This window comes from Ceratina calcarata, unplaced genomic scaffold (genome assembly GCF_001652005.2).
Source record: "Ceratina calcarata isolate Rehan_Ccalc_2016 unplaced genomic scaffold, ASM165200v1 scaffold207, whole genome shotgun sequence".
NCBI classification, from domain to species: Eukaryota; Metazoa; Arthropoda; class Insecta; order Hymenoptera; family Apidae; genus Ceratina; species Ceratina calcarata.
The window spans coordinates 67,138-88,076 of record NW_017142350.1 but is presented as its reverse complement, the minus strand read 5'-3'; the positions used below and the strand labels follow the sequence as shown (position 1 = coordinate 88,076).

Here is a 20,939-nt window from a genome sequence, read left to right as displayed (position 1 = left end):
CTATATTTAAGCAGAGAGTCTACCCTGGATTGTAGTAATTGGGCAGACGGTCGACGAACTTCTCGTTTTGCTTTCTCGTCCCTATCGATCGGCACCGCGTCTCCGTGAAGATTGCTCGCAGAACACTTATCCATGTTTCGAATCACTTTGGACGTTTTACTCGTTTCCTACGATCAGGCGCGTGGCCTAAATTTTTTTCCGCTTACCACTATCGTTACCCAAGGTTTTTCCTGTTGGCCTCAGTAGGATTCCGGGTTCGATCTGCAGTTTATATCAACTAACTCGATTTATTCCCTCCCATCGTGGCTATCAGAATCCGACTCGGTCCGAATCTCGAGAGATTCAAATCTCTGCCGCGATTGTCTATCGCGGGGTCGGAGGGGAAAGCCAGAATTCTCTCATCCGTTTATTCCGCGATAACAATGATATTCGATTTACGGATCCGGTCTGCATCGATCGTTCACTAGAAGGGTTTATGGATAGAAATTGCGCCGCTGGCGATCATTCTCATACCTCTATTTACCTTTTTGTTGGTCGTTACGCGAGCAATCGTTATTATCTAGAGAGTAACGAGGGAATAAAAGAAGCCGAGATAGACAGAAATGTGTTCCTAGTATTACCCGGGGAAACGATTAATTTCTGCGGAAAATCCGAGAAAAGTCGATGGGTGAAAATCGGAAAAACTACCAGTCATTCTATGCTGCGACATTAGCGGAAACCTGTGAACAATGGCGGCAGATGCACCCCGGCCTGGAAATGTTGACTCGGCGCACTACTCGTAATTAAGAGTATTGTTCGGCCTGCGCGGACTTAGATTTTTATCTCGCCAGGAAAAAACGAATTTCCGTTCGGACCGACGAGGGAAAGGTAGTAGTGGTCGTCCCATTTTTTTTTTTTTGGACCGTTTCTCGTTAGCGGCTGGTCGAGTCGGTATTGGAAAACCTCTCCTCGATTAAAACATTTCGCGAGACAAGAGATTCAGAGTGCCTGGGTGAAATGACTAATTGCAGAGCATGGGTCGAAGGTTGGACTATTGCAGGCCGAGGTTTTTGTTTGTTCCGGATCTAGGAGATATTCTCGGTATTTAAACTTTAACGCATGATAACAATCAAAAGCAACTTCGTTGTACACAATTTCACTTGTACGATGGATCTATAAAGATTCGTTAGACAAATTGCATGTGTTGTAAATGGATATTCTTTTATATTGCTTTCTATAGTGGAGATGTTTAATAACGAAAAAAGCTTTGCCCGCATAAAAATTGAGATATATAACTCTATATATGAAGATTGGAAAAATAGATGGAAAGAGAGAGAGAGAGAGAGAGAGAGATAGAGGCGCATCAGAGATAACTTTGCAAACGGGACAAAAGAGATTCGCAATCGGTGATGGCCCAGTTTCGTATTTCGCCCATAACAACAGAGTACTATCGGTAAACAACATTATTTTTACAATTTCCGATGTCGACTTTCTCTGCGTTCTGAAATTCATGCAAACTTTTGCCGCGGACACGTACAACCGCTAGTTAGGCGATTGTCTTCGACATCGACGCTTTCTTGAATTCTCAATTCTTTCAAGAATTTTACTTCTGGTAACAGGTGAATTCCCATTTTATGTACTCATTGCAGTTCAGTTAGGGATTGATATGGGAATGTTTCATACAATACTAATGATTAAAGACGGAGCAACTTTAAACGCAGAGGTGGAAAAACTCGTTAAACCGCAGAGGAAAACCGCTGGCGAAGCAAAAAGTGAAGATACGGTTGATCTCACGTTTGGTATGATAGAAAAGAGAAGAAGAATTATTTCTCCGATTACACGAGAACTTTATCAGTTAGTTCACGTGGCATTGCGATATACGTTGGTAAATGAATGATTTCCGGGTCTATTTTCGATTATGAAGAAATTTAACAGTTTCATTTTATTTCCCGGCGATAGGCTCGCAACAAACCAGCAGACGGCCATGTTAACCAGAAGGGTTCGACTGATAAGAAGACGTCGCTGGCGGCTGGTCAAAAGGTGCCACCCGGCGCGAAAGGTGCGGCGAAACCAGCTCAAAAACCTACAGCACAGAAGGGCCAAGTTAAGGTTACACCCAAGGCAGCCTCCGTCAAGACTGGCAAGAACAAGAAGAAGGGTCAAAGGCAGCAGTACGATCTCATCGTCAACATCAATTTAGTGAGTAAAAATTATTTTGCTAAAATCCTCGAGCTAGAACAATGCTTGAGTTTCATATTATAGCTTAGGATAAGTACAAGAAACCGGGTCTTTTATTTTTGTTCACCTCGGCTGACGGCTATAACATGCGCGCCGTAAAGCGCTGGTCAAGTATCTCGCAGTAGAAACAGACAGTCAGCTAGTAAACAAGTCCAATTTAGATTTTACTTCGCCATCAGATGGTAGCACCCAGCCTGACAATAAGAAAACGCGTTCTTATCACGTTACCGTACTTTATACGTATATACGAAGCATCAATTTATTTTAAACGACTGTTTATTTAACCTCGACTATCGTCGTGCCGTTAACAAAGGTTAATTTCACTGACGCAAAAGCTTCCGCGATCCAATAAGGCGTAGAACCAGTTTTCCATTATCTAAATTGCCCCGGTGTGTATCGGGGTTTTCAAAAGCGTGGCGCCAACGATCGTATCGATGCGAGAGCTTCGTAAAAATAAACCGTTTGCGGCTGCATTTTATGAATTTCACACGCGGACACGAAACGGGTCAGAGTGTCCGTGATTTTTCGTCGCGACGCTCCGAAAATAATTTCAGACGCTGTCGCCTCCTCCCCTGACTACTCTCGCTCGGCAAAATAAATACATACTTCCGTTTGAGCATCAATTAATTTCAATGTTACCGAATACTGCACGGTAATGTCCGCGGTTCAAGAAACTTGACTCCGTCTGGCGAACATTTTACCGAGTAGGTTGCGTAAGAACATGACCAGCCAAAGTTAGATCGTCGAAAATATTTGCGGATAGTCTACATAATAGCAGTCGATGTCCGTTTAAATCACGCGCGACGCGGTTGATTCAGAACATCGGCCTGTTTTGGGAACCGTCTCCAAGGGGTCTTCGAAACGATCACCAGCCTCGGCCAGGTGTTTCGAACTCCCACCTGTACAACTCTACTTTGTAAGACACGCTAGTCGGCAGCCTCGCGGCGATGAACGTGGCACATCGGTTTCATTCGCGTTTCCGGTGATGCATATCGCTTGGCAAAGTGAACCACCGGCGCGAGGCGAGCATGTTGCCATTAAAGAAGCGGAATAAACGAGAAAGGAGGACAGAGAACGAGGTAAATAAGGAGGAGACTGCCAACCAATCGTCGAGGACCACTGACAAGTTAAAAACAGCCGAAGGTTGTCCAAAAGCTCGCACCCGCTTTATCTTAACTCGAATAATACGACCGTAGAAAGTATGATCGCGGCCCTGGATCCGTTTCGGGCTCGAGTCGAGTCTTTGATTTTCGTAGGATGATTTATCACGAGTGCGTATTGAAAAGTGGGTGTCGAGTGAGAATTTACGATCGCTTTGAGAGGGGAGGATCAGAATGAACCAAAGACGAAGCAGAGGATCTGCTGCAGCGCGAGCACCCGGTGACGTTATTACTCTCTAGTCCATAAATATTATTAGTGTTCGGTCCTGCAGAGGCGCTAACTCATTGAGGGAAAGTCCGGGTTCGAGGCGACAGAAAAAAGTTTGAACAAGATTCGAAGCACTGCATTGTGAAAACATAACGGGACGATTAATTGACGAATGTTAATTTAAAAGTTGACTTGTACCGAGTCAAGTGCACGCGTTGTTAATAAATAAAATTAGTGCGCGGGATTCGTTGTCGCAAGACGCAATGGCCGACACGGAGAAGAAGTATACAACCGAGTACGGGAGGTTGCGAAGATTGACGAGCACCATCGACGGCCAAATTCGACAGATAAGCGTAAGTAAGGCGACCTAAGCAAAAAAGATTTCTAAACTGATCTCGAGTCGGTTTTCTTGCAATTTCCACTCGACGCGTTGAAACCATAATGTCCGCCGCGAGTTGTCAATATTATTTCGCTTTTAGTGAACTCGATAGCAATTGAGTGTTTGAGTTCGCGGCCCGAGCTCAAAGGGACTCGGGTAAATATATAAATGCAGTGCAGACACGTTCACTCGTAAAGCCTTGAATGACTTTTCCCCGAGTTTATGCGAGCCCCTCTCAAAACCGGCAGGAAAGGACCTGACCCAGTTGAATATCAAGTCTATCCACTTCGGGAGATCCCCGAACCATCGGAGTAAGAGTTTTCGACTTGGACAGGACGATCCAAAAGACCTATGTCCCTTTCCCACACTGCTTACGATTACGTCTGAGGATGTGCATAACACGTATTTCGCCAAAAGTCATTCTCAATCGACGTCGTTGAACGCTTCTGGAATACCCAGTAGATATGTTATTCATTTTGAGATAAAGATGCATTATAATTAATATAACAAGCACTGCCATGGGTAATAAAAGAAAACAGGAATAGATGTTACACTTCTACGTATGTATACGTATTCATATATTACATTGATGTTTGTATGGGATGATTTCGAGCATTTTTGTGCAAATTGCAACATCGTCACGAAACATCTGCAACCAGAGATATCATTCGATACTTGTTTCACGAATAAGCTTAATTAATCTATGCGATCCATAGCAGGCCTCATTAGTGCTCCTGTTTAGGTAATTATTTTAATTTATTTAAGGGTGGATACAGATTTGAACACGAAACCGATTAAAGCAGGCTGCCTTAAATGAGACGCTTTAAGCTAGACAGATTTAAAACTAAAACCAGAATATCCATCCAGTCCCCATACTAACGCTTATAAAGAAAAGTAAAAGTCCAATGATCAATAACTTTGCAGTAAATTATCATAAAATTACAAGATTCGAAGCGAAAAGCCTACGTCGTTTAGTTCATCCAGATTCGGCTTCCGATTCCGGAGATATCGTAGTGCAAGAAGCAATTTTTTGGCGCCGCTGTGGCTGTCCTTCTCGCACGTTGACCCAGTTACTAACCTGCTCTAACATCCACCAACTCGTCTAGACACCTACTACCCGATTCTAGGAAATTACCCTTTGATCCTAGGAGCAGAAATGAGACTCCGCGGATATTCCGCGGGGATCGTACCGGCTAAACTTTAGAAGTCCGCATTTTCGAAACCGATTAGATATTAACTTTCTCTATCAACTGTAGGAATTTCAATAAAAAATTTAATGCTCTTTTACTGACACATCGCTAACATATATGTTTACCTGTTTAGACCGAAATGCAATTAAAAATAGTGACAAAACGATCAGTATGCTTGTGTTTTAACGTTATATTAAATAAGATTAGGAGCAAACAGTAATACTATTCAGTTTAAAATTTGATTATTTTTTAATTATTTGGTCTCGACTTGCCTCGTTCATGCTCAAGTCTGTACGTGCCCTAAAACAGGTGAATTGAAACACGTGCCAAAAAGATGATTATATTCAACACGTGGTAGTCATATGTAAAACTTCGTTTTCATCTGCATAAGCATTCCTGGTCTTTGGTCCGTGGTTCCATTCATTTGGCTCTCGACCTGACTGTGTTGAATTACTTGATGAGGACACATCTCATTCTTAATAATGATAATGTTGAGGCTGCCGTATCATCAACGAAAAAAGCGATGGGTAAACGTAACAAGCAAGTGGTCAATGGTTGACCGTCTAACGAAGTTTGATACTATAGAGTATTCTCGTTAACAATTGAAGCTAGTGGAAAATGTTTCACATGAAAGTTGTAGCTCTATTCATCAGCTACAAAAAAGGTCCCCCTGCGTATTATATTTAGGAAACAAACATGTTCAGCGGTTTATGCAACAGCGAACGAATGATACCGATTTAGCGAATCACAATTAAGTCAATGTTCCTCTAATCGTGTTAATAGCATATGTCCCTAAATCCTCTGTCTATTAATGCTGATTTAACAATGTCGGCTACAGTCGCAATGTAGAAGACGGATAAGCCGGCGTGGTATTACTGCGGGTCGAGCAATTTGCAAGTTCGATGCAAGGGAGATCGTTAATTGTGCGAATTCTGCGTATCCCTGAATACCTATGTCTATTCGACGAGATGCTCATCGGGAAGCGGCGGGTCGAAAGTTGCGTTAATTAATTCAATCAGCCGGTGCGCGGGTCTGCATTCCTTGAATAATTTCACGAATCGAATTTTGTTTCACTACTCGTACGAACGGTCGCAAAATCCATTTAGATTGCGCAAACCAAATTGAGAAAAAATTAATCAGTCAATGGGCTAATTATTGGAGAGAGAAAATAATCCAATCCGTTAATTTGATCAAATTAATGAGATTTCGGTCGGAATTGGCACCATTCTGCAAACAGGATCCGCGCAGGTTGGTCGACGGCAGCAGCCGATCCACGTTAAGTTTTGATCAGTCGTTCTTGTCGTACCCAAAGTGCGTTAACGAATCAATTAAAATCTTGTACTAACATCGTAGAAATTAATGTTTAAAAGATTAGGTACCATCTCGCCGATTTACTAATACTACACTGCATTCTTTTTTCAGTCTGAATATGGGCTCACGGAGGATCAAGTCGCCGGTAAGTGAGCGTTAAAATCGAACTTATCATTCACGATTCTTCTGTCGCTTATGTTAGTCAAATAATCAGTAAGCTTGCTCTCAAGTACGAAAGTGAAACGCGACAGGTACACTTTCGTCCGCGCCCGGAAAAAGCTGAAACGTCGACAGTGAATTCAAGTACCACTGAAAAATGTTAACGAGTAGGAGTTTTCGCGGGGCTTTCCGCGGTTTCGCTGATGAGCACACACTCGCTAATACGGTTGAACGCAAGCATGACACGTTAGCCCTCCCGCGGTGCTAGACTTTTACTACATCGTTTCGCAATTTAAAGGAGCTACTTCGTGATTTTATGCCGCAATGCCGCGTACTCGAAAACTTTTCTAGTTACATTAAACAGCTCGCAACGCACAGAATTCGTCTTCCTTTCATGCATATGCATTTGTAGCATCAATCGTTCTTTGTCAATTAATTCTGTACTCAGCGTTCGATATCTACGTGGAAGTCTAATTTGCGAAAGTACCTTTACGTAATGATATTACTCGTCGGTCTGGCTGAAACACGTTGCATAGTACGTCGGTTTTGGACTCACGTGACTCCGATCATTGGCCTTGCTAGCTTGGATGGTTTCTCGGCGTCGAGGAACTTTTAAAACGATGCGGCTCATGTGTTTTTGCGAAGGCACGCGACCTGAGATCGCTGATTGCGAGGCCCCACCGTGGAATGACTAATTGTAAGAGAGACGTTGCCCACTTGATTATGCACATTAATGCATCACCGGGCGTTTACATGGCAATAAGCGCAAGGTGAATGCGGCCCGATCTATAGGTGATAACATCAAACGGCAACATCGTTTAGGAACCCCATTTGCATATTCCACCCTCTCAGACCATAATGCATCGGACATTCATAAATCGTTAAATTCGTTTCCTCGCGCGATTTATTGTCTCGTTAATAGCGTAATCGCTCGCCCTTCAGTAGAAAGGTATATCTACATCTACCTCGGTTTGTTTTTAGACTACATTCCTTTTAAATTATTCGAACACGCGAGTTTAAATACTGTTTTCGTATCAGTGTCATCTCGGAGCAAAAGAATCGTACATCAAGACAAAGACGCAATTTTGATGAATGAATGCACGACGGATAATAGCGACAGTGAATACAGAGGAAAAAATTGACTAGAAAGTGTCTGTATCAGCGACAATGGCACTGGCGAGCATTGTTTCGCTGGGAACTGCTGGCGTATCAAACGAGACTGGTTTAACGAACGCATGGTTTCGTAAACTATTCAAGATTTCCTTGTCGTGCGCTGATTTTCAACGTATGGTACACGGTCGGGTGTTCTGAAAATTTATATCGGCGAATCTCTTTCTCGATTCTATCGCCGTTGGCTCCGTGCCCGACGCTCGCGCGATCACGGCTCGTGTCTTGCACGACTCTCAACGCGTGACCGTGCACGTACACACGGTTAACAGGGCGGCTCGTGATTAATGGACATCTAAATCCGTGAATTCTCAACAATGCGACGCCGAGCAAAAGCGTTTGTTGTATATCGTTCCTATTGCCAAATTTCCGGCGAAGTTTTTTTATCCCGTTGTTATTTACGGCTTGGTCGCTCTTTGGAATTCCTACCACCACAGGGCAAAAATGTTATCCTCGTGTTTTCAAAATCGAATCCGGATGCATTCCTATCTCGAGAGCACTTTATAAATCGAGCGCGAGAGGCGAATCGTTAATTCGTCTCAATCGGTTTCAATTATTCTCGAAGGAAAATTCGCGTCGACACTTGAACTCCTCGATTTACGTTTGCTGCACTCGAATCATTAAAACGATGTAGTCGTGACCGGATCGACGATGAATACGGTGTATTAACCAGCGATTTGTCGCTTCAGAATTCAAGGAGGCGTTCATGCTCTTCGACAAGGACGAAGACGGTACCATCACGATGGCGGAACTCGGGGTAGTCATGCGATCTTTGGGCCAGAGACCGTCCGGTAAGTGGAAATTCAAACGACTCGAAAAACGGGAGTACGTGAAACGATATCGGCCTCGTGTCGTCCACGTGTGTATAGAGGCAGAAGCTATCTGGCTTTAAGCCACTAGCTGACGAAAACTACCTACGCGCGGCCAAAAATTATAGCGACAGTTTAAATCGTTTAGCCATTGTTGTATTGTTTATTATACTGTCGTAAAATAACCGTTCGTGAACTCCAACACTAATCCAATTGCTATTTTCCACTTCCATTTCAAACTAACGAGTTCACTGTGCATATTAACTGTCTAAACGTATAACAAAGAAACGGTGAAGCTCAATTCATGTTCAACATTATAAATATCGCATGTGATAAATACTAACATTCTTCTAACGTCAAAGACAAACCGTAAATTGTAGAATAATATTCGCTCAAATTAATGTCTCAGTAGGCAAACGTTTAAACGTTTTCTATAAGACGGCGTTAAACGGTGTCTCGGAATTCCCGAAAATTAGCCTGTGACAAGGGCTTACGGAAAATTAACTTTCGGCCGATGCCGAACTAGAAACTGTAGTAACGACCGGGCGCACGTGCAAAGGTTAGTAATTAACTGCACGTCGAGTTCTTCTGCCCGCGCTCCGCGACAGGTCTACAAGGGAAATTAAATGCGTCCTATGAAACGACGATGAATGTACGTGTATTACACGCGGGGATTGGAAGGGGCGGGGACGTCGAGAAAATGACTGTGTTCTGGGACCGCTTAAACGACAATTTTCTGAATTCACGAGGCAAAGCTCAGCCCGAGTCTGCGATTATGTCATGTTTTCGGCTAATTTACGATTCTAGAAACGGAATTGCGAGATATGGTGAACGAGGTGGATCGAGATGGCAACGGTACCATCGAGTTCAACGAGTTCCTGCAGATGATGTCGAAGAAGATGAAAGGCGCCGATGGCGAAGACGAACTGCGCGAAGCGTTTAGGTACAGCCACGTTCCGGTACTTTCACGCAGTCAGAGATGTCGATGAGTGAATGTCGATAATCGGATAAATTTCTATTTTACAGAGTGTTTGATAAGAACAACGACGGTTTGATATCATCGAAGGAACTGCGACACGTAATGACGAACCTTGGAGAAAAGCTGTCGGAGGAAGAAGTGGACGATATGATCAAGGAGGCAGATCTTGATGGCGATGGAATGGTGAATTACGAAGGTAATACATTTTTTTTCAATGCTTACGACAACTACCTACCGTTGAAGACGTGTAATTCTCGCATACTGTTGCCTCAACGTAATAACTAGCTCCTTTAAATAGTAAACGTTTCAAGTATTGAAACGACAGCTTTGCAAACGGGTTTAATTTTATCACCGTCGTGATTATTTCGTTCGCAACGAAGACGCTATTTTCACAGAGTTCGTGACAATCCTGACGTCGAAGAATTAGTTCGGTGGCCACGGTTCGGACAAGAAGTTATTCAGCTGCCGGAAGTCTTCGTCGAAGAAATAAAAATCAAACACGTGAAGTTCCTCTCCAAAATGATAAGCAAGCCGGTCAACCACCACGAACTCCACTATCGAGTACATTTTTAACGAGTCCGTGGAACGTTAGGAATGCTGGAGAATGTTTTAAAGTCGCTGTACCATTGGTCCATGAAGGAAGACATCGGGTTATTCAGATATCTTTCTTCTTACGAACGAAACGAATGGGAAAGGAAGACTGAAAATCGTGTCTCGAGCGGTGGAGTGACGAAAGTGGAAAATCTATAGGGAATAGGGAATGGGTAAGGGAAACGGGAGGGTGACTTCCGCAGTTGCACACGCATACACGCATATACACCTAGCTCCCTGAAATTAATTTTACAAGCATAAGCTAGCGAACATTTTACGTGAAAAACGAGTGAGGAGCTCGCTCCCGAAACAATCAACTGAGCTTCATTTAGCGTTTACCTACCTACTACTATTTATCTATACTCTCTATTAATGCTATAACAACATCGTTATTGATACTGTTAGGAATCGATCAGTCTCTCTCCATACCATACACCGATCTCTCGTTTACACGATATACTTTTTTGCATGACGATCAACCGTGAAACGTACAAACGCTGGTCGTTGTCGATGGCCTAAAACGTATTGCGGAACGCGACATGGCATCGGAAAGTACAATCTTTGCTTGTTGAATCAAAGAACACTACGTTGTTGAGACATAGTTAACGGTATTTGCAGTTACGATGATGTTGATACACCATCACGTATCAATATTTACACGCTGGGATTGAGATCCGCGGTGTGACCGATCGAGATACCGATCGCACACCATTCACTTTTATCGCTTGATCGGTATTGTTCCTCCAATTTCGTAGATTCGCTTGTGAACGAGTCGAGCATTTCAGGTGACATTCGGATTTCGTCGTTGATATGTTAACCGCGGGACTCGACGCGAAAGAGAGATAGCTCTATAACGATCTGTCTTCAAATTTAGATGAATGTCGTTGGAACGTAGATTATTCATAGTTATTTAACGATACCCACGTGACAGAATTTTTAGACGCATGTTATGGCTGTAAGCCAACGCAGTCGCTGGAAAGCAAAAATCAAAGCAGAAGAACAGTAGCGACTTTTCCTTAAATGTAAAACGTCAGTGGTAGTATTTTTCAGTGACTTCAATTGCTGAACGTTCTTTTTTCTATTTAATATACATCTGATTTGTTTCCAATTCAACTCGAACAGCTGAGAAATCTTGTGAGTATACACCCCTTGTTGTTAGTCCCGACGTAAGTTTAGGCTCTTACCTTGTCAACTCCCTTAAATACTGAACACCGTCCACCAGAAACCTCAACATTCAATCCAACACCTAAATGCCAACGTGTTAATTACGTTGTCGTGCATCCTTAGATCCTTAAGATAAGAAGCCACAGCCATAGGTCACGACATAGAGAGTAGTTAATTAGCGCGTAGATAGAAGAAGAAATACGTACACGTAATAAAATCCATTATACACATACCTATTATATATACCTATACATGGTGTTACACCCAAAGAATACTTCAAGTAACGTTATTATGGATATTCATATATACATATACATATATTTAGTATACATATACATGCATACATACGTACATACATATGTTATATATACACACGTTAGCGATGTACGTCGGTGGTATACTGGCATTGATATTTTTATGGTTTTGAAAAAATACAACAACCACGAGAAAAAATGTTAGTGTCAGAGAGTGAGAGATAGAGAGAGAGAGAGAGAGAAAGAGTGAACGTAAGTATGAAAATGTGAGAATGTGAGAGAAAGAGGAGTGAAAGATGGCGAGGGAGGTGTATCTGGCTGGTTGGTCAAAGAGCGGAAGAGAAGCGCGTGTATGTACATAATGAAACATTCAGGCGGGGAAGATACGGGAAAATGGAATACGTAAAACAATAAGAAGAGCTCTTATAAGCGTGTTTTTACAGACGGATTCATTTTGTGTCCTTAATGAGCGTCGACGAATTATACGCGAATACATATTCCGGGTCACACACGAACCAGTGATCTCACAGAACATACACAGGACATACACGTAGCGGTAGACAATAATTCTGTTCTTTAGTTAGATAATGGAGCATGTAATTGCATTGCGTTGTTCGATTCGACCGGTAGGTAAGCTAAACAGCAGCTAGGGTAGCTAAAGGAGAGAAATATAATAAAAGAGCTCGCTAAGTTGACACAAAATAGTAATGTATAACGTCCCAAAGACAATATCTTAACGATTTTATTGAAAGGAAGCTATTCGAGATTTACCTCGCGAGAAGGCCTACGTTTTGCCACGTGTGTCTGAAATGATTGCGAAAAAATTTGTTGGAGAAAGAGTAAGAGAAATGTTAGAAAGTCGAGGTTGCAGAAAGTACGATGAAGGTGCTGTTTATCATAGACTTCGTTTAGTTTCTTTTCTATAACATTATAATAATGTTTACTGCTTACTGTTAATGTGCACTCTTCGTTACATATTGTTTCACAAGTCCTCAGTTGTGATTTCAGTATCTTAGATCTTTCTATTTCACGTATTATAGTTTGTTATTTGTTCCATTGCGTTTGTTTCGATGAAAATTGCGACGGATCAATCGGTTCATTTGGATTTACGCCATGCACGAGATTTCATTGCACCCTACAAACGTTTAGTTCGACTTTCCGTCTCGAGAAATAACTAATCAATAAGATAATCTACAAATGCTAGAACACAAGTACAAGATATCGTCAATACCTGTACATATATCTTTCCCAAAAAAGGTTGCCGCGTCAGAGGTCGCATCAGGAATCGCAAGCATCGAACAACGGCATTAACCGGATACGCGAATTGAAATGAGTAACCTGTAAGTGTCCATGGGACATCGGGCAGTTTCAGTTCGTAACGCGAAACAAAACGCACATTTGTCACGCGCGCTTGTAATAGGTACCTCGTTCATTAATATAGAACAAACAGCGATGCCCTGAGACCTCTGATTGCGTGCACGTTATTTCGAATCAATTATGTAAGTATGTACTTGACCCGCCATGCATCTCCGCGACGAGAAAATTTCCTAACTCCCTGCACGCGTTAATTCCGTTCTTGCGGTTTCCCAATGCTGGCAGGAAGTCCCTTCGATTAAACCCCGACGTCCAGAGCTGCACTTGAAGTGCTTTCGGAATGCAGACTTTCACGCGGGAATGCTGCGGCGGCGAATAGAGAGAGCTCTATCAAAGTTATCGTTGATCAGTCCTACCGAAAAGTATTTTTATAGAATACTCTTCGAGCCCAGATCTTAATGTACATTCAGATAACATCGCGTTATATTATATTCTACATATTAAATTATTTTATATTACATTCACGTGAATGTATACGCGCGTGTATACAAATCATATCGTATCGTCCAACTCTGCTGGCAGATTTTATTAGTAGTTATTATACGTCTGAATGAAGACCGAAGCCGTTTAACAGTTAAGCGTTAAATTGATTATACAAATGTCTCGATGAGGATCGTGCAAGTCTTCCGTTCAATCGGCACTATTCGAGCATGTTTCTAGAATCTATTGCGCATAGTTTTGCAACGTACTTAGTACGATCATGTTGTGTACTCCGGAGACGTTCAATTTATACTCAAAATTATTTCTAAATTAAGCTGCACAGGTTACATTATGTGTTTATATCGTATAAGCGTTGGATGTTCGAAGCATATTTTAATTGTTACGTATGTCTGTGGATCAGACTTGCTGAGAAAAATATTTAAATACTAACTTAATCGAATAACTCATTTCTTTGCTTTTTAAACGTACGTCCAAAAGAGAGAGAGAAATGATTATAATCCTAGCTTGTTGTTTACTCTTGTAACTTTTCAAATATTTATAAAATATTGATTTGTTGTATTCGTTTCGATCGTTCGATACTAATAGGACAATGAGAATGACACGATACTGCGAAATACTCGAGATAGATAAACGTTTGTATGTTACGACTCACATCGCGAACTTTTGTCTCTGTTTTTAGATAAAATAGCATATTTAACAATCTGCGAGATTTGATAACTGTGACATTATCATAGTTGTTTGATATGTTGATGACCGAGCCGCAGTTCAGGTGAATGTGGAGAATGTTGGAGACTGTATAAAACTTCTCTACTTGGAAAAAGTTATGCTAACGTGACAGTTATGAAAACCTGTGCAATGCTTTACGTTCTTTAGTTTTAGAACCTTGTACATTTCTTCAAGTTAACACGTTTCGGTTGGTTCTCGTTGCTTTAGAACTTAATACAGAAATTGAGCAGAGAAAAAGTTGCGGGACATTCACAACTAGCGTGTTATCAATCACGTCCGTGGTCAAACTTGAAGAAATGCGAGCTCGTAGCAGTTTTCGAAACGAGTAAAACCGCGAATGACAAAAAGGGCAGGCGTAAAAGAACAGGGGGCACTTGAATAGCATTGCAAGTAGGCAATACTAGATGATATCATACGAGTTGAATGATGCAAAGGTAATCAAATACTTATATGTACGTTATTATATAGATGTGAAAAAGAAAGAGAAATTTGATCAACTTAGATGTATAATAATTGTAATTGTTAAATAAGTGTGGCTATGTTGTATTATACATGAGACCATTTCAAGCGGCAAAAAGCCCTCGAGAGAATCTGATTTTTTTTTTTATAGCACGACGATGACTCGAATTGATTTATTAGTACGTCCGTTGGGGCTGACGCGAAAGAATCCGCGCTTTGCAATGACGAATAAAGAAGATTGCCACTAGATGATTTAAACATGCAAGAATACGAATTATCGTTCCGTTAGATGTACCGATTGCATCGTTGAAGCCCGAAAGATTGATGATTCGTTGATTAGAGAAGGAATTTGATGTTGCATGGTCGCATTACGCTTCTTCCTAGTCGGAGTTTGTTACGTGGCATTGTTTAGGAATTATATAAACGCGGCCATGGCAAAAGGCAAATCGCATTAATCAAATCGACGGGAATAGTGTCAGACTATGAAACTTTATCATTGCAGCGCGAATTTACTAATCTGTTGAAATTATATACGATTTGGTTTTACACAGCAAATCTGGAGAAAGTTGGAAATTATTTTTAATATAAAAAGGAAAACTACGTATTTTAATTCTTATTTTAATTTTTCATTCAGTTTTTAATTTTACAAAATTAAATTGTATTTACAAAGAAAATGATGTTGTTTGTGTTGCAAAGGAATTTTCTTACGTGTCCAGATACCACACGCGCATTACAGCTGAACCGTCGCTGTTACTGTCGTAACTTTTCTTCGATTTGCCTAATGTGCAGCGGTCTAACGTACATATGTAGTAGCATTGCAAGTAGGTAATTCAATATATCGTTACAACTAACGATTCAAATAAAATGCCAGTCATGAATAATTATTGTAATAAGAAAGCGTCTTTCATTAATTTATTAAAACAATCGCGAGTACAAGTCATGTTAGCTAAAATGAATATACCCGCGTATATCCGATGTTAGAGCGAGTTGAAAGGAGAACCGTTTGATAGGTCTTTGGTTCTTCGTGGGGTGCAAATAACTTTAATAGGCAACAGCGTAATGAAGATCAGTGTAAGGCTTGTAAAAATGTAAGAAGGACGAAGATTATCTATGAAATGCATTAAGAGAATAACGATAAGAACTAAACCGAACGTGATTCCATCTGAGATATTGCACTTTGAAGGAGAAGATTTATATTTTTACTTGAGAAAAATATTATGATAACGTTTGTAATGTCTAATTCCCATCCGATGAGGAGTGTTTATAACGTTATTTTTCTAGAGTACCTATATGTATATCTAAATACTTATTCTTATGTTATGACGAAACGTGCTTTCAAAGGACAGGCAAGCAAAATCGTATTGTAGGTGTAATATACATACGCGTGTTTACTCTAGTAAGTATTGCGTTCACTTTCGTCATTTTGATTGTTACTCTACAAGTAGCGTGTACTCTCGCGAGTGCTCAGGTGTTAAGTGCACAAGCGATACAATGTTTCTCGTGGTGTTCATTACGATTTTACCACTGTAAATATTATTATTTGCATCTCTCTAACAGTAAGTTAAATACCAAAGTGAAACTCAATGACTAATTTCGTTTCCACGTAAAAGGTATTCATCTTGAAATATTGCAAAGACTATCGAATCGGCTGTTAACGCATATGATAGAAAGCAAAGAACATTATAACATGGGCCAAGTTCTTTAATTTCGTTTCATAGCACTTGGCATTTGGTTGAAAGCGACTGGGATTGAAAAGAAAACGCTTTGAATTTAGTAACTGAGAACTTTATTCTGCGGTTTGTTTAATTTTTCTGTCAGACACGGTCATTTATTAATATGTTCCTTTGTATATACTTCAAGAGAAAGAGGTTTTATTTTCCGACTGTGGTACCTGCGATTGGTGGTTGTTACTCAGATTTGTTCCACTCACGTTTCGTCGTAAAGTGGAAAAACGGGAGTGCTGGAAATTGTGGCGAGAGTGCAGTATGTATGGTGTTAGCTGTATGATCATGTTACGTGTAATGTTATGTATTGTAAGATTAGAATACATCATTAAATGGTGATGGCGTGTACTACTGGAATGTAATACATGTATCAAGTTAATCATAAATACAGCCATTTTATAATGGACATTCATTTGCAACCTATCACCCTTTGCAATCTGATAGTTCTCATATTTGAGAAAGGATTATGAATAAAGCACGAATGGTAGACACTTGACTTAGAAATCGTTTATTAACAGAAGAGTTAATAATGCCACCATCCATACAAATTAGCTTCTTAGGAGTATCTTAGTGCTATTATCGTCTAAACATCATCTATTTTCCTTTTCATTCAATTGTCCAATTGAAACACAACGGGTCGATTCTAAAATACTCTACCCAAGAAGCAGATCTCGTTTTCTGTTTTTTTAAATCAAACACAATCTATCTCGTATCTGCAGTCTGCACTCACTCACGCGCATGCGATTATCGATAATCGAACGCGATCGAATGATTCCCGCGCGTTTCACTCGATCGCGTTCTCCTCTCACATACTCGCGACCGTATACAAAGTTCTCGCGTTTGTGCTAGAAAAAATTTCAAGATTCACAATTAAAAAGTATCCAAAAAGTGGTCAACTTATAACGCCTACTATCGTATCGCCAGTGTGTGAATTGGTCTGGAGATCAAGTTCCATGAACTGAGAAGAAATGAATGAACGCGAGATAAAGGTCGTTTGTCGCAGCCATCACATCAACAGTATATTTGGTAATGTTGACAAAATTAAGTAAGGTTAGACGAAACAATATATTACATCATTCCGCCTATAGTTAGACAATTTCTTCGTTTTTATCTTAACAATATTATCTATGTTTTCTAAATCTTTTTACTGAGATGCAATCTATTATACCGGGCGTTCATTCATAATTCCATTGAAAATGATTACCGTTTAGTCTCTTTTCATATTTAGTAAGAAAGGAAAGAGAATATAAAAAGCACGTGTTATGTAAAAATAGAATAAAACCTACTATTTTCCGTAGTGAAACCTCTACAAAGATTTCAGTTACATATGTAATGGATAGAAGGGGCGCTTTTTACAGGTTGATGTTTAAGATGTGACGCTTGGTAGAAGTTCATCGAAACTTTTTATGTTGGAATTATACATCTTTGTTTAAATTACTAATTAATATGAAATTACTTTTCATTTAAAAATAAACGTTTAATTTTACAATACTGTATGAGCGACCGAAAAATCGCGCACGTAACATTGAGTAGTAATTCGATTTAATAATACAACCGATTTGGATTTTATCATTGTAAATAACTAACAAATTGCATAACCAAAATAGTACAAATCTCAGCATGCTGAGTTATCTTAATTCTATCATTATAATTCGTCCTTGAGTAATGTGTACCTGTTTTTACTGGGTGCTAGCTTTTTAAATGTTGATTCTGGTGGGGTTGTAGGCACCTTAATTTGTCCAACAACTTGCGGTAATTCGTTGCTACTAGTATCTGGCCCATAATGGAATTCCCTATGTAACTTTCCTGAATACAAGTCTCGCAAGAAACTTTTTAATTTCCCCTCTACATGAATATCATGGAAGTTTGGGAACAGGTACATATGTCTAAAACTATCTATTGCGATTAGAGGCAAATCTGCTGGACTTTTTCCTAAGTGATGGAGAGGGTGAGCAAATTTCACACCATCCGCAGTTAAGAAATTGACATTCTCTGAAATCACACACACGCACAAAAACAAAATTATTTTTCATACGTTACTTCGTAGATTTGAAATATTCGAAGTTTGTTATTTACTTACGTTTCTCATCGATCAACGTCTTCAGCACCACGTCTTTGTACATTTTAACACTCTCAATATCATCTGGCGCATGAAACAGTATAAGAAAGGGCAAACCTTCCTCCGTTAATTCCTCCGCATTTTCAAATGTGATCTCCCTGACGAGAGGAACACATTTTTCTTGTGTCCAAATATTTAATTCATCAAAGTTTTTCAAACTTCCATGGTACGTTTCATCTTCGTCGTTAGAAAGTGCTTTATCGGACCGGAAGACTATTATAGGTTCTCCAGGTGGGTGCATAGCTTGACTTGCATTCCTAATTAAATAATGAACAGAATCTCTATTATATTTAATTCGTAGACATTTCGTTACATGAAATTGCAAAACATAAAGAATTTGTTACATAAAAGCGAAATAATGTTAAGAAATGCGAAACTCAGTGTCACATTTGTATGCGATGCTCAATATTTTACTTACAAAAAGTGAAAATGTTCCCCAATTTCACAATTTTGAGCTGAACATGTGCTTGTTAGAAAAAAGAATAGAATAGTTACAGACACAATTTATGAGACCTTCACGAAATTAGTTAGGGAAGACTTAACTGTAATGTTAGTCTAATTGTATAATTTTGATAAAAAATGTTTACCCAAAGCCAACATGGAATTGACAATCGTCCTTAAGATTAGTGGCGACTCTCCTAAATATTTCATACTCAGGAACATCCTTTCTATCAAAATATCCAATGATCATTCTTTTTTTATCATCTAACTTAGTTAATTCCTTTAAATCGTAGAATTCCTTAATAGGATCCTCCAACTGTTTCTTTATAAATTCCTCAAACGCTTCCACAGACCTCTGACCCCTGTACTCTCTCTTGGTTGGCTGGCCATTCCTTATGACTTTCAAAGTTGGATATTTGGTAATGTGGAACCTCGAAGCGACAGAGGCTAAAAGACAATTTTTTTTTTAACAAGTTCCACAAGCTGCAACGAAATTATATTAATTCTGTATAACTTTCTTTTATTCTCGGTGCCTTTTACTCACATTCTTTTTCACAATCTACTTTTCCCATTACTACTTTTCCTGGTTCAGGAAATGATTTTCTTATCTTAGTTGCAGCTTCTTCAAAAATAGGAGCTAATGAATTACTAAAACGGCACCACTGTGCATAAAAATTTATAAACACCAATTCGTTTGATGCTAAAACATACAGAGTAAATGTTTGAACAATTTCTAGGTAGAAAAAGTGTGTTTACTCTTATAGGAAAATAACTTACCAAGCGTCATATCGATATTTTGTTGAGTTAGCGGTACTGCGCCTTCCTTTGCATCGTCCGCTAAATTGTTTGGCAAAAACGCCTAAAAATAATATATCGTAAATGTTCATTCGTTATCCATTTACGTGCTACATTTTTCATACATTGACAAATTTTCAAACGTATGAGTCATTTTTCGAACTCACGATAGGGGAAGATAAGGTAATTAGGGCTAATAAAGGATAAATGAAAATAACATGAAAAGTGAAAAACATGTATTTCTATTTTCCGCCATACGATTGCTTGCGTATATCGCATACAGTTGATTTGAATTCGGGAAAATTACAAACATAAAACATTTGTCAAATTCATTTTCCGAGGGTTGTTTATTAATATTTTTAAGGTTATTCTCTGAGCATAAGTATGAAGGTTATGCGGCATTTCAGGCGATGAAATTAATTCCAGTATCGTTAAAATGAATCCGTAATTCTTGGGTTAAAATGACGGGAACCGTGTACCTTCGAATTCCTAGATTTTCCAAATACGTGTCACTTTATGAATCGCTGGCGATATTTAAAAAACATACAACACTAGCCTGAGAAAACATAACACGATATATACACTGTATCAAATGGTACTCACCAATAAACAGGCAAATATAAGCACTTTGAAATCAAAAATATCACAGAAGATGAACATATTGTGATCTTATAGTACAAATATGATCAGGCGATACTTTTTGGATTCACCATCAGTAAGCAGCTGCCTCTGCCTCTGCGTCAAATGCCACGAATCTGCTGTAAATCGAAATCAGAGAGGAACTGAGAGTGCTCACGGCCGGGTTTTTCGTGTTCCCCATACTAGTGCTGCCCCCAGCTTTTTTTTGCAGGGATCTGACACGTTCAGTTCAACGTTTAGCATTTACCAGAACCAACTAGACACAGATCTGCCCTGTCCAGTTCAACGTTTAGCATTTACCGAAACCAACTGCACAGAAATCTTCTCTGTCCAGTTCAACGTTTAGCGTTTACAAGAACCCACTGAACAGAGATCTGCCCTGACCAGTTCAACGTTTAACATGTACTTATAAGGGAACGAAAGAACCATTTCAACGCCAGCAAATACGTAATGAAGGTCAGCCAATATTACGAGATGTTCACACTCGTATTGTTAATAATTGTAAATAATTGTTAGGAGATTGTCTTTATAAGTGAGCTTCGAACACGAGGAGAAACGGGGTCACGGAAATAAAGATTGGATTTAATTCTTGCGGCAAAACCAAATTTATTACGATCTGAAAAACGCCTGTGT

General features: G+C 39.8%; 2 protein-coding genes across 8 annotated transcripts in view; one reads left to right on the top strand and one right to left on the bottom strand.

Annotated features, from left to right (window-relative positions):
• Positions 1 to 16,718, top strand: part of LOC108622134 (neo-calmodulin) — a 70,135-nt gene extending 53,417 nt beyond the window's left edge. For 5 of the 6 annotated variants that reach the window (XM_026811259.1, XM_018019818.2, XM_018019819.2 and 2 more), the window contains 6 exons: positions 1,939 to 2,178; positions 6,577 to 6,610; positions 8,481 to 8,582; positions 9,408 to 9,543; positions 9,627 to 9,775; positions 9,975 to 16,718. In XM_026811259.1, coding sequence (XP_026667060.1) covers positions 1,939 to 2,178; positions 6,577 to 6,610; positions 8,481 to 8,582; positions 9,408 to 9,543; positions 9,627 to 9,775; positions 9,975 to 10,006 — 693 coding nt within the window. In that variant the 3' untranslated portion in view covers positions 10,007 to 16,718. Of the gene's footprint in view, positions 1 to 1,938; positions 2,179 to 2,275; positions 3,939 to 6,576; positions 6,611 to 8,480; positions 8,583 to 9,407; positions 9,544 to 9,626; positions 9,776 to 9,974 lie in introns of those variants that run through there. The other variant, XM_018019820.2, reaches the window with a different exon arrangement.
• An 86-nt stretch (positions 16,719 to 16,804) lies between these two features.
• Positions 16,805 to 20,420, bottom strand: ERp44 (Endoplasmic reticulum protein 44). Of its 2 annotated transcripts, XM_018019813.2 has the most exons (7): positions 20,271 to 20,420; positions 19,650 to 19,731; positions 19,417 to 19,572; positions 19,019 to 19,319; positions 18,850 to 18,897; positions 18,393 to 18,688; positions 16,805 to 18,304 (listed from the first exon to the last, which is right to left on the bottom strand). In XM_018019813.2, the coding sequence occupies exons 1-7, from the start codon at positions 20,325 to 20,327 to the stop codon at positions 17,958 to 17,960; spliced, it is 1,287 nt and encodes a 428-aa protein (XP_017875302.1). In that variant the 5' UTR covers positions 20,328 to 20,420; the 3' UTR covers positions 16,805 to 17,957. The 2 variants fall into 2 exon arrangements, with proteins under 2 accessions (XP_017875302.1, XP_017875303.1); XM_018019814.2 differs by lacking the exon at positions 18,850 to 18,897.
• Positions 20,421 to 20,939: the final 519 nt, after the last annotated feature.

What these genes read in the sequence shown, in the direction of transcription:
- ERp44 (XM_018019813.2), bottom strand. Translation starts at nt 20,327, where the DNA reads ATGTTCATCTTCTGTGATATTTTTGATTTCAAAGTGCTTATATTTGCC. An exon ending in TTATATTTGCCTGTTTATTG is followed by an intron (nt 19,732 to 20,270) that starts GTGAGTACCATT and finishes TATTATTTTTAG; the next exon opens with GCGTTTTTGCCAAACAATTT. An exon ending in GGGGAACATTTTCACTTTTT is followed by an intron (nt 18,689 to 18,849) that starts GTAAGTAAAATA and finishes TTATTTAATTAG; the next exon opens with GAATGCAAGTCAAGCTATGC.